A 20,147-nucleotide genomic window follows, 5' to 3' on the forward strand; every position below is an offset into this window, starting at 1 on the left:
CTCCAATAACAAAAAAAACATAAAAACCATATCCAACAGCACTTTAGGGAGATATTTGGTTAGGTTTTATGTATATCTTCCATGTACTGTAGTGTGTCTTTTACAATCTATGGAGACTCTAGCAGGAGGTGTCTGGCCTCCATGAGCCCCCAGTGACAGAGACGCTAGATAAGTCAATGGGTGTGAACGTAGCAGAAAGAGACACATTTCTACTGTATCATATGTACTGAAAGATATGATATCGAAATGTGATAATATGTTATTGCTGCCCTCATCAGTGGGTGGAGTTTGCTCAGTTTTCATTGTTATCAGGATTCTTAATGGTTCCCTGTGGGAAAAAGATTTTACTGTTTACCAAGAACAAAGTCAGAAAACAAAGTCAGTTAATTAATAGTGATGTGATTCTCTTTCTGTATTTGATCTTTGGAGTGCCACCTTTTTTCCTGACTTTTTTGGGAAGTACAAACATCGCTGTTTTATGAGGCAGGGTACCCAGCTGGAGTTCATTGCAAGAGAAGCACACCTGTTCTCTCGTGAAAAGGTTTTACTTGTCCCATTGGCAGGCAGATCTAAGGAGCTGGGGGTTTCAGTGTCATGCTCAAAGTCACTTCACTGGAACAAAGGTTTGAGCCAGCCCAGGTCCTGTGGTGGAAGAACTGTACTCTCCTTATACCAGCCTAATGCCTCTGCTGGAGTTATGTGACTGCATAATGATGAGTAAAGTTAGGATGTGAGATGTGTGAGACTTCAGTAATTATTGTAGGACTGAAGACTAAAAATGCCACCTTTAAAATAAACTCTTCCTATTATTAGTGCCAGTGTCCCACAGTGGTGTTATGATGATCTTATAGTTCCTGGGTGATGAGCGAGTATGAAGCCTTCACATCGCGGGTAGTCTCCACTCTCACCTGCTCTTAATGGATTCCACTCTGTTGGAAATGAGATATCTGCGAGAGGCAGCTCTCATCTCCCTGGAGACTAATGCATTTGGAGAGTCCACGGTTCGAGTGGAACGCTATCGGACAGCGAGGAGGAATGGCCTCGTGGGGAGATATATCGATGTAGACGTTTTCCTAGCCCATTACCCGGGCGCCGGGCGCCCAAACAAACCTGTGGGGTGGATTCTGCACCAGACAGCAGACGTGATCTAAATGAAAAGAGCTGAGTTTTTCCAGGACCACTGTCTATAAATCAAACTCTGTGCAGCCAAAGGGCTGAGGGAGGTGTATAAATACGCTAATGTCTTTCCTTGGGCTAGCCTTCAGTTGGTGAGCCACACAAATAAAGAGAGGGGGTTTATAAAAACAGCAGCCAGTCAGATTTTGTTACATCATAAGCTCCCACCCACACCACTAGTTCGTCGTCTTATTATAAAATGTGAAGCATTAAAGTACATTCAGTTAATTTCACTCCTGATGTCACTTTGCTAGCCATGGTTCTGCTAGCTTTTGCAAGCTAGCTTCTTGAGGGTGTCTTTCATCCGTCTTTCTGAAAAAGTCAAACACGTTCCTGGAGTTTACTGTCTACATATATTCTACAAAGAATCTCTATAGTAATACAGCACTTGCTTTTAAAATGTAAACCCTACAGGATTTTATGAATGTTACAGTCTCCAAACAACCAAATATGATATTTCTCATTGCTTTTAAAAATGACCCATAGAGCCACACTAGCAGTCATAATTCAAAATGTTTCTAAAGGTCCTTTGTCAATTTATTAGCCATTTGAACAACTGATGGATGCTGTTGTTTTTCTTAACATTTCTTAATAAGAAGCATTCAAAAAGCTAACAGCTCCCATCAAGTTTTACCAGCAACAGACTTGGACATGTGGGAAATGGTGTTTTTTTAAAGCTTGGAATTTGGGGAAATACGCTTATTTGCTCCCTTGCCAAGAAGATTAAAACCAATCTCATAAATATCAGAATCTGTTAAATATAAAGCTACAGCCAACAGCTGGTTAGCTTAGCTTAGCACAAAGACAAGAAACAAAGACAAGAAACAAGAAAGAAAAGAAAGGTAACAAAATCCATCAGCCAGCACTTCTAAAGCTCACTAGTTGTATCACGTTGTTCTCAGACTTTTTGTACCAATTACACAAACAAGATTAAGGACATTTTTCAAATTTTACACATGGTGGCTTTAAATTATGAAAATGCATCATCTTGTTCGCAAGGTTGACATGTTGTCCTGAAGGTTGCACTGGAGGAAAGTTCATGGAGTGTCCAAAGTGTAAAGTTTCTTGCTCTGGGTAACACAAATATGTTGTGTAAATGTCATGGAAATCTCCCCCATAGTTTTTATATTTGCTGTAGAAGTGGATAGGATTGTACAATGATAGCTAAGATAAAAGGTGTGGCTGGGGTCGTCAAAAACATCCATCTTTTGTGAAGCATGAATATCTTCAATACATTTCATGGCAACCTGGCCTGTAAATACCAAGAATAAGCAGAGGGACCTCATGTCATCCACAAGCAGTCAAGCATTATTTTCAGGAAGACCAGCTGCCCCTTTTGCAACTGAGTATAACATTCAGTCTCTATCATTTTGTGAGGAATCTTCTTGCTCTGTGATATCACTGTTATGTTGGAGTCACCCTTGCAAAAATGTCAGGTTAATGGTGTAATCCCTCATTGACTCGGCTGACTAAGGGCTTTAATGTAAGCCTCTGACGGAAGTTCAGTGATGATCAAATTCAGCTGTCATGGTGGAAGCCTAGTGAGCTGAGATCACTGACAATATCCAAACAGAAAGTCCTTCAAATACACAACAGTTCTGATTCTGCTCCAGAGCTCAAGATCAAGCCAAAGACAAAACAAACTGCTACAAACTATTTAATCTCCACTGCTATGAGGCTGTAGCATGCAATGATACCACCAAATGAGCCCCCTCTGAGCAGTCTACTCAAGGCTGAGCTGGACTGACACATCAGAGCACAGTTGCCTTACATGCATTTTACTCAAGCACATACACTCATGCAACATGCAGTCAGAGAACATCCAGCAAGTCGGTCCAAGAGTGAGTCAATCTTCTCATCTAACTCTCAGCTAAAAAAAAGCAAATAGGTGCATTCCTTCATTTGGAATACTGGGACAATACATTCAAGGCTAGAGCTACCTTTGAGGACACATCTTTGGTATTTTATCTGAGAATTTGTGGGTTTTAGCAAGCAAAGTTTTTAAATGTAGAATGTAAAGTAACACTTGTTCACAGGCTGATTTTTTATGTTCAGTATATTTAAATTGACTACTTTCTGGCCAACAAATAAAACACAGTCAAATTATTCACCCACCCCAATTTTCTCCAAGCAGTGTGGCTTTGAAATAGCGTTTAGACCCTCAAGTAGGAAATGAAAATTATAGACACATATATCAAATGATGTGTAGCTTGGCTCAATAGAGCTTTGAACTGCTGTCTACATTTCAGATTTTTTGACTGCTACCTATGGCCTCTGTGTTGCCTGAAAATAACATTGTGATGGATACAGCGCTGAATAAATCACTCTCTACAGATAGGCTCTTTTTCATAGCAGACATTTTGACATGTCACAGAAAGGTGTAAATAATAAAATGAATGATGGCTGGATTCCATTTAGCCATTTCGGTTTCAGGGTCTTGCTATTATGCATGCTGGCACTGTTGCACTGTCTCACTGGAGCTTGACACTTGAATAGAACAGAGCAATCATTAATGTCATTAGTAACACATGCGCTTTTCATACTCTGACTCTCTCAAGTCAAAATGTCTGCTGTGAAAAAGGTCTTTTGGTAAGGGCAAAATACATATAAATAGGACCAGGCTGAATAATGAGGACAAAACAAAGTGGTCATCCAGGCTGAATATTAGACTAAAAATATTAATGAAATAAATAAAATATTAAAAAATGCAAATGAAAATAACGTTTTGTTGAATTTTTTTAGGGGAAGAAGAGAATCGTGACCTGAGTATTTCTCTACAATCCTGGCTGGGCCCTGAATAAATGTGACTGGAGGTATTTGGGCAGGTGAAGTCGCCTGCCTGTAGGCATTACAGCAAAACAATATAATGTGTGTGTATGCAGAGTCGTCATGGGAGAAGGGGAAGGGTCAGACACTTTTAGCAACTGGTCAACGTGAAATAATTGGTTCTTTAGGTGGTTTTGATATGTAACTGGTGAACTGGGCGGAAGGAGGATCCGTAGCTGTGCTTTTGTTATCAGGTGAAGAGCAGCAGATCCAGAACCCGCCAACACGGTGGGCAAACATTACTACGGAAATAATCTGGACAAGTAGGTAGAGACGATATAACTTTTAACACCTGACACTTAATTATTCAGTTCCGCTTACATTTACGAAACGCCAATTTCGAAATAATTGGAGTATTTGATAAGTTAACTTTGTCACTAACACAAACTCCCAAAAATGACGATTAATTTGAAAACAAGAGGCAGCAAGAAGTGAAGGAGTTTTAAAGGTTCCTGACAAATCAGATAAGACAGGTCTCAGGTGACGCCATGCGGTGTAATTGGCATATTTTTAATGAAATTGGAGTTTTGGCTGTATGTCACTCGCACAAACTTCCAAAAATAACTCAACAACAAAGTTGAAAAAGAGTAGCAGTTCGAACAGTGATATTACTCTAAATGAAAGCGCTTTTTGGTGAATTATCAGCAAACGTTACGCTAGCTACAGGTGACACCATGCAGAATGTCTCTGAATTGACACATTTTGCACGAATGTTAAACGAATGTTCTGTTTACTGAATTAGCAACAAACAGGCTCCTCTTGATGTACTCCAGCCTGACAGGTTCAGGTGGCGCCATGCCGTGTTGTATTGACGTATATTTGAATGTTTAAGCTAGTTAGCTAGTTAGTAAGCTAGTCACAAACTTATCCTGAGGTGCTACATCTTGAAAAACAATTGTCACTGAGCAGTGTAAGAGTTTCATGTGAGTTTCCACTCACATGAACATTTCTAAAATTTATTATTAAGTTGACAATCAGTGGAAAATATTTGTTTGTAAATGAAAGAGCTGCGTCATGAATTATCAATAAATATAGATAGTTATACATAAGATATAAAAGATATTTTAATTGATGAATTCAATTAATTGACACATTTTTGAGCAGAGTTTGAGCTGTATTGTTACCCCAAACTTCCAAAAAATACTGTATGACAGTTGATAGATCCTTAATGAAATTGCTGCTTTGTGAATTATCAGTATAGTTATGTGCTAAGGTTTTGGGAGATGCCATGCTACCTGCTGTATCTTTTGATATATGTGCTTGATGGAGTTTGGAACTAATAGCTAGAGACATTAACATAGATAGAAGAAGAAGTCACCTCATTCTTGTCAAAGGTGACAGGGATGAAAGAAGTGTGAGAGAATGTAAACTGAAAATGAAGTGTGTTATAATTCCCTTCTCATACCTTAACATTAGTCCTGTGAACAGATTGCTGTGCAGCCATGAGGACATTTGTAACGCGGAGTCAAGCCAGGCAGCTCCTGCACAACAAGTTCGTGGTGGTTCTTGGTGGTTCAGGTGAGACACATGAACAAGAAATGAATATGCTTACACATAACTGCATTTTCAAGCATTTTAAATTCTGTCAAAGCTTTAAATTATAAGAATCTTTGCTTGTCAAAAAATTTCAGCATCCTGTTCTCCAAATTGTCTTGATCCTAAAGTGTTTCCTAGAATATTTTAGGATTAAATGCTTGAACAGAAAGAGGATGCCAGCTGGGATTTAATATCCTATGTTCAGTATTTACCAGACACAGAATACGGCTTCATAGCTCAGCAGCTATGTAAACCCTCGAAATTCTTCACCACTCTGTTCCTTTTCTCATATTTTTCATCGTAATTGATGGAAATCTTTGAGGTTTTTTCTGTTACTTGATGTGTGTGAAGCCTGTTGGATTTGTTCTTTGATTTCAGTACAGCGCTCCATGTATAAAGACCTGGTTCTGCTGCTTCAGAGGGATCAGTACTTGACTCTGCCTCAGCTCAAGTCCAAAGTAAATCTTTCCTGCAGCTTTTTTTTCATTCACATGAAACAGCAGAAGCATACCTGGAGTCACACTACAGAACCTGCCGTTTCAAGGCAATTCACTTTTGTCGCCTCAAAGGCCTTGGCTCAGTCTGACTTCCATTCCTCATTCCCTCTTTATCAATTGGAAATAAATTGCCTTTCAAAGCAACTAAAGCTGCCAGAACAGACTTTAATAGAGTGCTGTGCACAGTGATGTAGTCGCAATTAAGACACAAGGAAAATTGTGATCTGTGAGGTGATGATCATAAGGCGAATAGCTACCAAAATTAACAAAAAGCAATTCAATCCTTGCTTTTCCACCTTTTAAATAGACCGCTATTCCTTTGCAGATTACAGTAGTCACTTAATATAGTGGTTCCAAACTGAAGATAGTTACTTCTCTAAGGATTCACATGATAAATTGTTGGGGTTGCGAGATGAACATGTACACAAAATTATATAATTTTGTCCTGACTTTGCTTTTTCTGTCAATTCTAAATAGTTTTACCTTTTCAGGGGCCGTATCACAAAACATCTTCAGGCTAAAAGTAGTTTCTAACTGGCAGAGTTAGAGAAACTGTGAAAATAAAAGGTTTGTCAGTCCTAACTTTAAATTATAGGTTTGCAATTTTTTATAAAAAGCGTATCTTAAAGCATTGGTCAGGTGCCAATGTGAACGTTGAAAGCCGTTTCTCTTACTGTAATAAGTCTGCCTGTCCATTCTGACCATTAAGATTCCTTATGGTGTTATTATGGATCCCACCGCTTTTCTTGGCAAGACCCGCCCTACTCTGCCTCTCATTGGCTAGCATTCGTTGTGTTTGTTGCTTGGGTTGGTTAGGTTTGGTAAGAGGAGTGATTGGTTTGGGTAAGAATATCAGGGTAAGCCAATCAGAAGCAGAATAGGGCATTCAGAGGTACAGTAGGGCCGGTCTTGCCAAGAAAAGCAGTGGGATCCATAATAACGCTTCCTAAATGTTCTTCAGTGTAAGTGTTGGGGGACAAAATCCACAGTCCTCATTTGTCTGAAGCCATCATGGGGCCAAGTATGAAGCTTCAGTCCAAATTAGTCAAATCAGGTGGACATCCTCCAACATTACAGCCATTTTAGTACTAATTTCCTTCTTTTTCTTTCAGTCCTTCAACCGCAGCTAAACAGGGAAGCACTGTCCAGGGAAAAACAAAGAGGGAATTTTATACTAAAAAGACTAACTTTGGAAGATAGCCACTTCATTTGTGTAACTGCTGAAGCCTCATACTAGCTTCACATAAGCTTTTGAATACAGGACACATAAGGAGGACAGATTTTGTCCCCCAACACTTACACTGAAGGACACCTTCCCTGGGCAGTGCTTCCCTTAAGCTGCAGTTGAAGGACTGAAAGAAAAAGAAGGAAATTAGTACTAAAATGGCTGTAATGTTGGAGGATGTCCACCTGAATTTGACTAATTTGGACTGAAGCTTCATACTTGGCCCCATGATGGCTTCAGACAAATGAGGACTGTGGATTTTGTCCCCCAACACTTACACTGAAGAACATTTAGGAAGCGTTATTATGGATCCCACTGCTTTTCTTGGCAAGACCAACCCTACTCTACCTGTGAATGCCTTATTCTGCTTCTGATTGGCTTACCCTGATATTCTTACCCAAACCCTAACCAATCACTCCTCATGCCAAACCTAACGAACACAACGAATGCTAGCCAATGAGAGGCAGAGTAGGGCGGGTCTTGCCAAGACCAAAAGCAGTGGGATCCATAATAACGCCATTAGGAATGGATCTTAATAATCTCTAACAGGAGGAATGATTAAAACCTGTTTCAATGGTCATATAGGCTTCTGACCAGGGGTGGCGGGTAATGTAGGCTAGAGATGGCTAAGCCTTCCTTAAATTTACTGCTAGTAATCGTGCACCCTACACTGCATACTAGTAAAGTTAAAATAATGAAAACACCTGTGTCAGCAGTTCAGTTTAGCCTCTCCAAGCAGGATGTCGACACGTCACCCATGCTCCTCCTGACTATTATTTGAAGTTTAAATTTGTTTAATGAATTGGTTTTGTTTACATCTCTGGACTAAGAGTAATTCACCTAGTATTAAGGGAAAGGTACTGTAGAGGTGAAGGTAGAGGAAGTCTGAGTCAACCTTGAAAAATACAACGATAATGAACTTCAAAAAGGTCTTGGTTCATTTGCAGGGCTATTTTGATGGCAAGTGAGTTAATACAGATCCAATCAGCTCATCAGCAAATTGAAATGATTCAGAAACGCTGAAAATATCAGTTTGCCCAACTCTGCAATTACTCATCAATTAATCATCAAAGGATGAAGAAAATGGCACTATATACAGTATCAACATGCAGGTTGATGCCATACACAGTCAATATTTCACCTTGTTTCATGCAGGACATCTGTGATCCAGATTATAGAATATATAAAACATCTGTTTATGAATTTTCAAAAACAATCTATCTGTTCATCAAATATTGAATATTTTAGCCCACCCCTTCTCTTAGTTTATGTTCTCAGCATTTCTTACTAACAGCGGCTCTGTGAACTCATCTGAAGAGGAAATTCTCAGGCAGGAACTTTTAATTCCATTCAAGAGGATTTAAGATGATTTGTGAATACAGCCTGTGGCCTAAAAATGATTCAAATGTAGTAATCTGGAAATCACTCTTTGGTTGAAATGCTCACACTGGGTTGATATTATACAGTATGTAACCTATGATGAGGAGACAGGTAGACATGGCTTCATTTTAAGAGCTCATAAAATGTTGAGAAGCACCAACCTGCTCTTATGTGAACTGTGAAATGAGGCTGTGTTATTGATAAAGAAATGGTGTTTTCCAATGCCGTGACACTGGTATTGAATGACTCCCTTTCTGCCGTCCAGGGGGAGCTTTCCTTTGAGCGGGACAGCCTGGTGGAAGGAGGTCGTTTGGGTCCCATGACTAATGGCACTGAGTATAGAGAGGTGCGGCAGTACCGCTCTGACCACCACCTGCTGCGTTTCTACTTCCTGACACGCATCTACTCGCCATACGTGGAGAGCGTCTTGGAGGACTTTCAGCAAGGACTCAAGCCTGATGTCATCGTCATCAGCTCCTGTGTGTGGGACATCACCAGGTAATTTCATACACTTTCTGTTCTACTGATGAACGCTTCGGTCATCATATCACCTCCATAAGTACGGAACTTCAGTCACATGATAACAGGTGGTTGTATATTAGATCTTAATGTGATAAGTGCTCACTCTTGTTCCATGTACAGTACAGGTTAGCTACAGTATAGGAGATGTCTGTTCCTTTAGTCTCAGTCGTTTTGATAACTGGCGCTTGTATTTATTAAGCGTCTCAGAAACCCTGCCAGGAATTGCAGTGAAAGTTAAACTAAATCCACTCCTACCTCAGAGTAGGACTTGAGAGTTATTTATGAATCTTCCTGCACCTACTCTCAGCAGGAGAAGGACAATTAGGAGAGTGTATCACATGGCTGTTTTGCCACATTCAGAATAACAACGTAGAAATTATGGTGACATGTTGTAGTTTTCTGACACTTGCGGTTTGGGGTATTAGACATTTGTAAAATTCAAAATATGCTTTTTTTTTAAGTGTAGGCTTTTTAAGCTGTCTAGAATATGCAGAATATGTTGCTAAAATAAATAAATAGCTTCAGTGTCATTATGATGCTGAAGCTATTAAGCCGTTTGCATTAGGATTTAAGTAAATACTAACACAAATAATAACAATAAATGCACTGAATATACACATTAAAACGGTGGGTAATTGACTTTGCTGTGTGAAATTATCCTTGTTTGCCTGTCTAATCACACCGGTTTACAGTCCCTGTACTACCGCTGCATCTGCATGTATTGTGCAGTGTTGCACACACAGCAGCGATGTTGTAAACACTCTGTGGGACACAGCTTTATGAAAACATGGCATTTATCTTCTCTTCAACTGATCAGTTCAGCTTTCAACCACACCTTCTGTTATGTTCCCTACAGGTGGGGAAATATTCATTTCTGTAAACTCATCCACTGTTGGGAATACATTTTAACAATATGAACACATCTCTAAAATATTACTTCACCATCAGCAATTATGAATGAATGAATGAACGAAAAACAAAAAAATAAATAGATCCATGATTGCTTGGATGCAGCTCGTTTTTCCATAACTTCATGATGGGTGGAGGAGAATGAATGAATCTGCACATTAACTGATGTGTCATACTCATGATCAAAGTTTGATTTATTACTGCTGAAATGGGAAAGGTTGTGAAGATTCCTCTATTTGTGGAGGGAAGATGTTCTTTCTTTTTAGAGCTGAAAGGATTAGTTATTGGACAAAAGTTAATTGGTTACTATTTTGATGAATGACTAATTGTTTGCTGTTTTTCAAGAAAAATATCAAACATTTGATAGTTTTAGCTCTAGGATTGTGAGAATTTGACAAAACTGAAAATATTTGGGTAACAGTATGAATATGTCACTCTGGAGCTGTGAACTTTGTGGTGGGATTTTCTTTTTTGTTTCATTTTTCTGACATTTTTTAGACCAAAAAATTATTTCATAAACCAAGAAAAAAAAATCTGCAGATGAATCAGCAATGGAGATAATCGTTAATTAAACTTTTTTTTAATCCTAGACAAAGTTAGTCAAAACATACATTTTTGCAAAAACCCTATCTTTTAATAAGCTCACTGTAATCACTGAATATTTATCCTCACACAGAGTGTGTGCAGCGGTCTCTGTCTTATTTAATCTAATATGCTTTACTCCTTGTCCTTTTAAGCAGAAACAAAATGTGTTGCTGTGAATTTTTGGCCAGTTAGGACTTATTTCCCACTCTTGAGGAGCTTGACGGATACGACTCTGGTCCAGTATGAAGTTGGTTCTCTTTCTAATGAAGTAATAATCACAAGTCATTTCCCCAGAAATGAAGTTCTGTTCTCCCACCATCAGGCAAATCAGTGTTAAGATACAAAATTATTTAATGGAGTTTGTGTCACATTATCTACTGTACGTGTCTTCTTCTATACTGTGTACTAGCCATTTCCTGTCATCTAATGTAGCTCCAGACAACCTCTTAAAACAGCAGAACACCATGAGCTGCCACTAGTCTGACTGCTGCAGCCTCCACAGAAACTCCCCTCATTTCTGCAGAGTAAAAAAAAAAAAAATCTTCTTTACAGTGTCTGTGTTGAAAATGACATTGAGCTCTTGAGAGGTATGTCTCATAAGTTAACTGTGATGAAACAAGATCTTTTCTCTCACTCGCCTGTCTGCCACTGCACATCCTGGTCCTCCAGTCGTTTGTTTGGTGTGAATTTCATTAAAGTTGAGGCTTGTTCGGGCTCAGTCGAAGTGAGAGGGAGATGAGTGTGTGTGTGATTAATTATGTACAGAGACTGAATGGAATCGCTCAAGCAGCTGCTGGAGGGAGAAAAGTCAGCATTTGCTGAGATGGAGAAAGTCAAGAAGCAGCTCCATCCTGTTGTTCTCCTGTCCTAATACAAACCTCTGCTCCAGAAAATTTCCTCTCCTGCCTAAAGGGAGAAAATATTGAACTACATGTCAAGCAGCCAAGCAGAACATCAAAATGTGCAAAGATGTACAATGATAGACTAAAGCTGAACGGTGTGAAAGCTCTTTCATTTTATCCGCAGCTCACTGTGATGTACTTCATGCCTCGTTCATGTCATGTTGGATTTACTGTAATTACCAGTTTCTGACTCGTTCATGACAACATGTAAATCATGTCAACATGTAAATCATGTAAATAAAACATGTAAATAATACAGAAGTGCGTGATAAACAAAACAAACATGGACGACCGATATTAGTTTGTAGTTTAAGTGCATATTTAATGGATATAGTGCAATATTGAACATGCACAGTATTTTGTGCATCTCTTTGCTCTCATGTCAACATGGGATTCTTCTCCCAGCTCTACATTGCATCCCACATGAATGCAGCATTAGTATAGAGATGTACCTTGAATCCTAGAATTCAAAAACAAATTGAAACGCTCACCTTAATAAAAACTTTAAAGTTGCAGTAATCAATATTTTTATCAACAAGCTCTACTCAACAGCCTGTTTTATCTAATTGTTAGGGGTTTTTTTTGCAGTGTCACTGATCCCATCAGCTCTCATCTTGTTCCACTGCCCCCAAGTGGCCAAAAGTCAAAAGCAAATAATCTAGTTTTAACATATGGAACGCAGCACTGGCTAATATAACTTTGCACACTCTTTAGTTACACTGAAAGTTGGTTTTCTCAAGTCCAACACTCTTGAATACTTTGTATATTTTAGTTTTTATTCTTAGAGATTAAATACTGTCCAGTTACAAACAGATTAGGGTTAATCTGGTAAACTATATTAATAGAGATATGGTTTGTAACCTCTTACTATACTATCAACACACAAAATCTGAAATGGTGAAGGGAAACGTGGACTTTTCAATTAAATTTCAAAACCCACAGGCCCTAAATAAACAACAAAAGATGTTGTTTCTCAAAGATTTCACAAAGACCTATTAGACTTTTCTCACCTGACACCTCTACTGGCAGGATGACATTTTTTGCCAGAGTCTACCAAAATGGTTACAAATCACAATCTACAAAAACAACACATGATCATTGTTATAGGCCCAAGTAATCAGAACAGCAAGGAAAGAGAGCGAGTCACTTGCATGAACTTGATTCTTGAACTTCACTGCTTCTTCTTCTTCTCTGAATTTCTTTTCAAACATGCAATCCTGTTGTCTACAGTGACCTCTAGTGGGTAAACAGTAACCGAAAACACAACAATAATTTGCTGATCTGCCATTGCTATGGATAAGGGTGGGCCAGGTTTAGGCACAAAAACAACTTGGTAAGGGTTAGAGAAAGATTATGGTTTGGATTAAATAACAACTGTTCATCTTGGTGACAAAATAGTGAAAAAAGACATGGTTTAGGGAACGATTGCGGTCTTGGTTAAAAGAAGCAAATGATGAACAGGAAGTGAGCAGCAGTCACCCATATAAAGTCACACGTTTTGTTGACCCACCCATCTACCCTGACCTCCTTCCTTAAGGGGTTCTGTGGCTCTATATTGTCATCTATATATTATGGCTCACTCTTTTTCTTTCAACTAGAGGTCCTTAGTTCTATTTAGGCATTTCAAAAAATTACTGAGGCCGTCATCTTTTGTTTTTCTTGTTTGGAGAACAGTCTCATCCAAACATACTGACAGGACCGATTTAAAAGTCATAAGTGAAACTTAGTTAACTCATAGACTGGCACTGTGCCATGCATACAGAGGCAGCACTCCATTTTAGCATTCTGATGTGTTGCTTGGCCTCCTTGCAGGTTTTGGAGCACACCCAAAATGTTTTCTAAGTGAATATCTCTGTTGTTAGGAGGTGTGTCATCATAAACAGGACAGTGATTAAAAGCTTAGAGTTCCCCCTACATTTAAGTGGGTGAATGGAAATTTTTGGTGAAAATGTGCATGCGTGGACCTACACACACACACACACACACACCACATTCCTTGCTCCCTTCCATTCTCGCTAAGTCATTAATAAACCTCGCTGTTATGCCTCTTTCCTTCATTGTTTCAACCAAGTGTGCACACTTGGTAGTTCTATTTAAAAAAAACAACAGCACCAACAATCACTATAACATTACTCATGACACTCTAATATTATAATTATTGGATATGATTTTAATGTTAATCATGAACAAATCATGAAAACTCTTTCATCAGCCAGAACCCTCTTTTTTCTTTTCTACTCTTATTTTTCTGTCCATGTGCATCTTTGCTTATTCAGGGAAAGGCTAAGAGTCAAATTATTCTCCATCCACAGCCACCGGAATGCGCTTTTATTATCCATTTTTTGTGTATTAGTCCTATAATTTCTAGCCAGAGGTTTGTAAAGGGCAGTCTTAGTCTGCCTGCAGCCTTTCACAAAGCAATCACAGATTTTATTTAGAGCATTTATAGTGTGTTTATTGCTGCCTCATGTCTGTTCTGTTCTTTCATTTTAATTGTCTATCAGTGTTATTTTCAATTTATTGCTGGTGACACCAGGAAAAGATTTACTTTTGGTATTTGAGCAGCCAGCCATATCACACTCTGTGTTGGGGTGAGGAATTTGTCAACCCTGTTTATACTGTGGTACTTTTACCATCAACCTCTGGTTGTATCAGGCTATTGTGAGCAATGTTGCAAATGAATGAACAGGACATTTTTAAAGCAATACTTGCTCTATCCTACTGACTTTGGTGAACCCCTGACTTTTCCTCTAGCATCACCATGAGGTTGAACTTTTTTTGGTTCCGACTGAAATATCTTGACAACTATGAAATAGATTGCCATGAAATTTGGTATAGACATTCACGTTCCCCACAGGATGATTCGTAATAATGGGTGATCTTTTGACTTGTCATCTAGCACCTCCATGATGTCAACACTTCAATTTCTTCAATTTGATTTATTGCCATATCTCCTCTACAAATGACATTTCAATCAGCAGTATTTTGTTTAGTGCTAATTGGCAATATTAGCATCCTAACACATTAAGACATGGTAAACATTATACAGTATCGGCTAAACATCAGCATATTATTGTCATTGTGTTTATGATAATATGCTGACGTTAGCATTTAGTGCTAACCACAGCTATCCCCAAGGACAGCCTCACAGAACTGCTGGCATGACTGAAGACTATTAGTCTTGTTTATTTACCTGTAGTAGCATGGCATCAAATGGGACTGCACACTAAAACAGTCCTATTTAGAGCCAGACCAATACATAAACATTAGGACTGCATGACTCTGGTCAAAATGAGAATCACAATTTCCTATAGTCTCTTTAATGCTCAGTGGGATGTTCAATTGCTCATGCGACAGGGATTTCCTGCTACAGTCTTCCTGACCTTTCTGTATGTTTACAGTTTTACTTTTGCCTGCAAAGTATGATACGTGCTTTTGACTTCTGTCATCGTCTTTGAATCTGGTTCCACACGGTAGACTTTACAACTTTTTATGGTACATGCACTGCATTTTTGTCAGAACTGGAGGTAAATATATTTAGTCTTTCTCACCATCACTGGGTTTCTGCCACTCTTAACACATTTTATGATTCCTACAAAGCTTTTTCTTTCACTACATGTTACTGTCTCTCACACTTGTTAGATTTGTTTGCATCTATGTCAGTTCCTCTCTTTCTGTGCACACTTGTCATTTGTTAATGCAACTTAGGGAGACATTAGAATTGTTTGTTTAGATGCAATGGGTCTCCCGCTAATGCAAACTCTGAGATTGCATAGTGGCCTGAATTGAGGTTGCAATCTTTTTTGATAAATTGTGCAGCCCTAATCAGCATAGTCAATATTATCAGCCAAGAGCAGTTTATTGTACGTTGTATGTTTGGATCTATGGCAGACTACATATCTAAGGTCATTGGTCACTTTAAAGTATATAAATACTCTTTAACATCTTATTTTTGCCTTGAAATTTGTAGAAAGAAATTGATTAAAGAGTCTAAAAATGCCAAACTCTACTTATCCAGTTTTTAATGTCTTGTGTGGCAGGTACGGATTGGAGTGTTTTCAACAGTACAAAGAGAACCTCCACAAGTTCTTTGGCCAGATTAAAACCATTGTTTGCCACGAATGTCTCATCCTGTGGACTCTGGCCATGCCACTTGGCAAGAAGATCAAGGGTGGATTCTTAGTGCCTGAAGTGAGTATCTCTCTGCCAGTGGATCTCCAACCAAACTCTAGACCAGCTGATTTCACTTGCTGGCACACCTTCAACCAGAGGGTAGGGAAGGGAGCAGCTGCATGTTGGAATTGTAGAAACATGAGGGCTGCAGAGACAAAACATACAAAGAGATTGGCTTTTCTAAAGATTCCTAACTTACTGTTTCACATTCTCATATTGGCTTGGACCTTTCAATCTTTATCTGAGACACACATCAGATTGTTTTTGTTGTACTGCCTTACTCTTGAGCATATCATGGTAAATTTCTCTTTGAGAGGTAGAGTTTCTTATCTGTCTAGATAACACTGGACACACAGCCTTGACAGAATTAATGAGTTTGTGTCTGCTGAATCAGAAGTGTTCACCTTTTCTTAAAGTGTCTGTAACATCATTATTTTGTATGCTGACCACATACTTACAAAATATAAACCACAACCTATGTACTCCTCCACAGGAAACCTAAGGGAGGCTTATTGTTCACAATAATGCAGGATTCCTTAAAAACAGGTGTGGTTCCAGTGAGTCTCTATGGATCCTGTGCAAAGTTAAAACTGCTTTAGCACCCTTCCTCTATACCAAGCTTAATTTTAGCTAAGATACTTTTAGTCAGTGAACCGTTGGAACCATAGACTGTGTATCAAGATAGACTTAGCAAGGTGTGATGTCACCTGTTGGTTTGTATTGGAGCCAGTTTGAAGCCCAGAGTTACACGTTATGGTCGGTGCCATCTTTTCCATTTGGAGCCAGGACCTTCCAAATAAGGAGTGCGGGGTGTTGCCTTTCATGCTCTGAGAACACGCCTCGCTACCTAGGACCAAAGCTAATGCTAGCTTACCAGGAGTTGTCAATCAGCGCCCACACAGCAGACATCAAAGCTACTATAAGTCTTCAAATCTTATTAACAGAGCAATAAATTCCAAGGTGACCACCAGCACACTTATTAGAGAGTCCAAATGTAGAGACTGAGACCATAATGATTGACTTAGTATTTCTAGAGAGAAGTTGGCGCTTTTTGAATGGGAGTCAGCTGGATCATCTAGTGGCCATCAGTGGCATTGCACTTTAAGATAATTCCACATTGGCTTCAGTCATGCTAGCACTGTGGCTCTTAGGAAGGCAAGGTCAGTTGATCTGTGCACCACTTTGGTCCAGACTGACATATCTTGGATGGCCTTTCAGTTTGATACAGATATCCACGCTGCCCAGAGGACTTCTACTGACTGCCATCCCCTGACTTTTTGTCTAGTGCTGTCATCAGGTCAAAGTTTCATTGTGTCCAAACACTGTGGTTTATGACTAAATGGGAGAGACTAAAAGTCCCTTCTCAGGGATGCTCACCCAGTATGCCCTCCTTGAAGACCCAGCCCTACTCTGACCCTGGCTCTGACCCTATATTTGTACCCTAACCCTAACCATCTCACTTCCCATGCCTAACCCCAATCAATGGGCCCTTGGGTATCTTTGTCAGACCACAAGGCACACTGGGTAAAGTCTCTCCCATGACAAAATACTTGCAAAACCAATGACATTCCCATCAGCCTCAGCTAGCTGTACAACTTTATGTTTTGTGCTAATTAGCAAATCTCAGCATACAAACACACTAAGATGAGAGATGTGATTGGCTGAGAGTGTATTTATTAATCACCACACCTGCTAATCTTTATTCCACTTAACCCAGCCCTTTTCCACTTTGCACTGCTGCACATTCAGTACACGAACCAAAATATCAGGTGGAGGTGCACACACAGTCCATGCAACCAAGACCTTCTACACTGCACTGGTCATTGTGCTTGTACAAATAAAATATGGCCCAAAGTCTTGTTTCCAAAATGATCCTCAAGTCAGTTAGTTCACTACACTGGTGGCAAATCCAAATTCAACTTCCAACATTAAGTAGTATTTAAGTATCTTTAAGAAAGCAGGGAGGGCTGCAGAGAAAACTGGACTCATCAGTTGGCTTTGATCTCCTCACCAACTTTGCTCCACCATACATTAAGAAGAACATATTTAGGTTTGATGTTTTATTGCTTCGGGTTTGTCAAAGTCAGTAAACCTTACACTTTGCCTGTTGGCAGTATACAGTAGTTTGTCTTTAACATTCATGGCACAATGTCTCCTAAAGTCATCCAAATGTGAAAATCAAGAAATATTAAACATGTAACAATTCTAACAAAATAATGGCCATGGGCTATAACAGAAGATCTCTGTCTGTCTTGTTTGTTTCTGCCACTCTTGATTACAAGGCTCAAGCTCAAAATCTCCATATGAGAATTTTCCCTCAATACTGTGTAATACATATAGTATGTATTATAGAAAGGTAGTAAATGATAACATTGACTTATTGGCCAAAATTATTACCAAACACCGTGTTTAGAACAACAAATGTATTATAGGTCATGAACTGAGTATGAGTTGAATCACTGATCAGCATTATTGAATTATGACAGATAAGCCACTTGGGTCCCACAGTATGCTATGACATCATTGAGGCTAATTTGTACAGTGGTCGGCTGGCTGATGCCTATGGCTTGGACATCCTTGATCTACACTTCCACTTCCGCCTCAACCTGCAGAACCGCATGCCAGACGGCGTCCACTGGGATGCACTGGCCCACCGACGCATCAGCAGCCTCCTGCTGCAGCACGCTGCTGATGCCTGGGGAGTACAGCTGCCTCACCCCCCCTTCCCTCCAGGACAAGGTCAGTACACACACTGCTGTTAGTCTGACATACCGTGTGCTGACATGTTATCGACCTTTGATTTCATATGGTTCAGTCCAGTGACAGGTTCACGTCTGTTATGACACAGTTTATTGACTCCATATTTACTGTGCTGCACAACTGATCAATACTACAGTGGAAGACCTTTCCCTGACCTGATCCAGATTGATTCTACAAACATACACAACACACATATGCTTTCTTTATGTACTTTCAGTGAATATAATAATGTCACCCTGTGTTTTAATTGAGAGTTTAGTTTAAAAGAAAAATGCCACATTAGTTTCACCCGAGTGACAAAAAGAGATATAAAAAAAGAAAAATAGAAATCTAAAAAGTTCCCAATTGCTACAAAAACATTTTACTTTACATGGTGAAAATAACCAAACTGTGCAAAAAATACACAAACCGAAAATGTTTCAGTCAAGAGAATAATTATCAGCACATCATCAACACAAAATGTGTGGTATTCATCGTAATCAGTAATTCTGGGCAAACTAGTCAGACCTATGAGAACATGCAGGATTTAATATCTTCCTGCTATCACAAGGCAAAATGTCCCAGATAGCTGGAAACCCCATTCTCAACTCTTATGTAGGTTTAATGTGACTCACTAAACATCTTCACTGTTTTTTGGACATAAAAGCAGCAGACATCGTCAGCTACCCATGTTTTAAGGTTTGACCATTACGTGTGTACTGTACTGTATGCTTGAATGATTTGGTGCATGAACTGTAATGTGATGTGAAACCATGACAGAGGTGTAGTTTATGATGTCCGAATGTTTAGTGTGTCAGGGTTACAGGCGAGACTTTGGACATCACAGTTTCAGACCAGAATGGCCCCATCCAAGACCCCCCCTGGACTCAGGTTTGTACAGTCCAAGTTTCTCTTATTGTCAGTCACTCAGAGGTTATGAAAGATAACAAATACAGTGAATTGAAAAAATAAAAAAGTATATTAAAAACAAATCAGCTCATGGTCACTGGTTGGATATTGCATCTTATTCTTTCATCCATGTTCTTTTTCTCAGGTGCCCTGCAGAGACAGACCCTGGTGCAATATGAGCAGAATCATCTCAGATCACATAACTTTCACTTTGCTCCACCAAACACAGGTAACACTCTCTGCCCTCGTGTTGGTTTTCTGTGTGTATAACTCTTTGTGATGGAAGTACTATCTACCTGAGTCAACACCAAATAAACATCATCTTTTAATTTTAGCATGACGTGTTTTTAATCATTCAGCATATTCTTTCAGTAATTTTAAAAGTCACCATGTGTAAAATTTGAAATTGTCCAACTTAGTCACCCTCCAGTGGTAGTCTGCACCTCTATCTGTTCAATAAAGGCAAAATATACCTCACAGTAAAAAATACAACAAACTTAATATCTATAAAATGAGTCTGTTCTGATTGAGCTGAGCTTACTTACCATGCTGTAGAAATGTGCAAAAATCTACAGTTCTTCACCGACCATTAAAGAGGAGGAAAATAGAGTAAAATATGCAACTTGAAATCGTTTAAACTTACCTCTGCCCTTATAGTTATACTATAAGATTCACTGAAATTTGATTAAACAAACTATCATGCCCATTGTCGAGGTATGGTATGTTGTGAGGAAGTATCTTGAAAAACATTGGTCACTATCACAATAT

General features: G+C 39.1%; 1 protein-coding gene across 14 annotated transcripts in view; it reads left to right on the plus strand.

The window, feature by feature from the left end:
* Positions 1–4,063: 4,063 nt before the first annotated feature.
* Positions 4,064–20,147, plus strand: part of LOC137174503 (PC-esterase domain-containing protein 1A-like) — a 29,446-nt gene continuing 13,362 nt past the window's right edge. The window contains exons 1-8 of one of the 14 annotated variants that reach the window (XM_067579837.1): positions 4,064–4,269; positions 5,431–5,520; positions 5,917–5,996; positions 8,906–9,138; positions 15,599–15,749; positions 18,218–18,470; positions 19,281–19,361; positions 19,525–19,608. In XM_067579837.1, coding sequence (XP_067435938.1) covers positions 5,445–5,520; positions 5,917–5,996; positions 8,906–9,138; positions 15,599–15,749; positions 18,218–18,470; positions 19,281–19,361; positions 19,525–19,608 — 958 coding nt within the window. In that variant the 5' untranslated portion in view covers positions 4,064–4,269; positions 5,431–5,444. Of the gene's footprint in view, positions 4,270–4,461; positions 4,483–4,505; positions 4,669–4,749; positions 4,926–5,418; positions 5,521–5,916; positions 5,997–8,905; positions 9,139–15,598; positions 15,750–18,217; positions 18,471–19,280; positions 19,362–19,524; positions 19,609–20,147 lie in introns of those variants that run through there. The other 13 variants (XM_067579832.1, XM_067579833.1, XM_067579831.1 and 10 more) reach the window with 13 other exon arrangements.

The sequence above is a fragment of the Thunnus thynnus genome, chromosome 22 (genome assembly GCF_963924715.1).
Source record: "Thunnus thynnus chromosome 22, fThuThy2.1, whole genome shotgun sequence".
Classification (NCBI taxonomy): domain Eukaryota; kingdom Metazoa; phylum Chordata; class Actinopteri; order Scombriformes; family Scombridae; genus Thunnus; species Thunnus thynnus.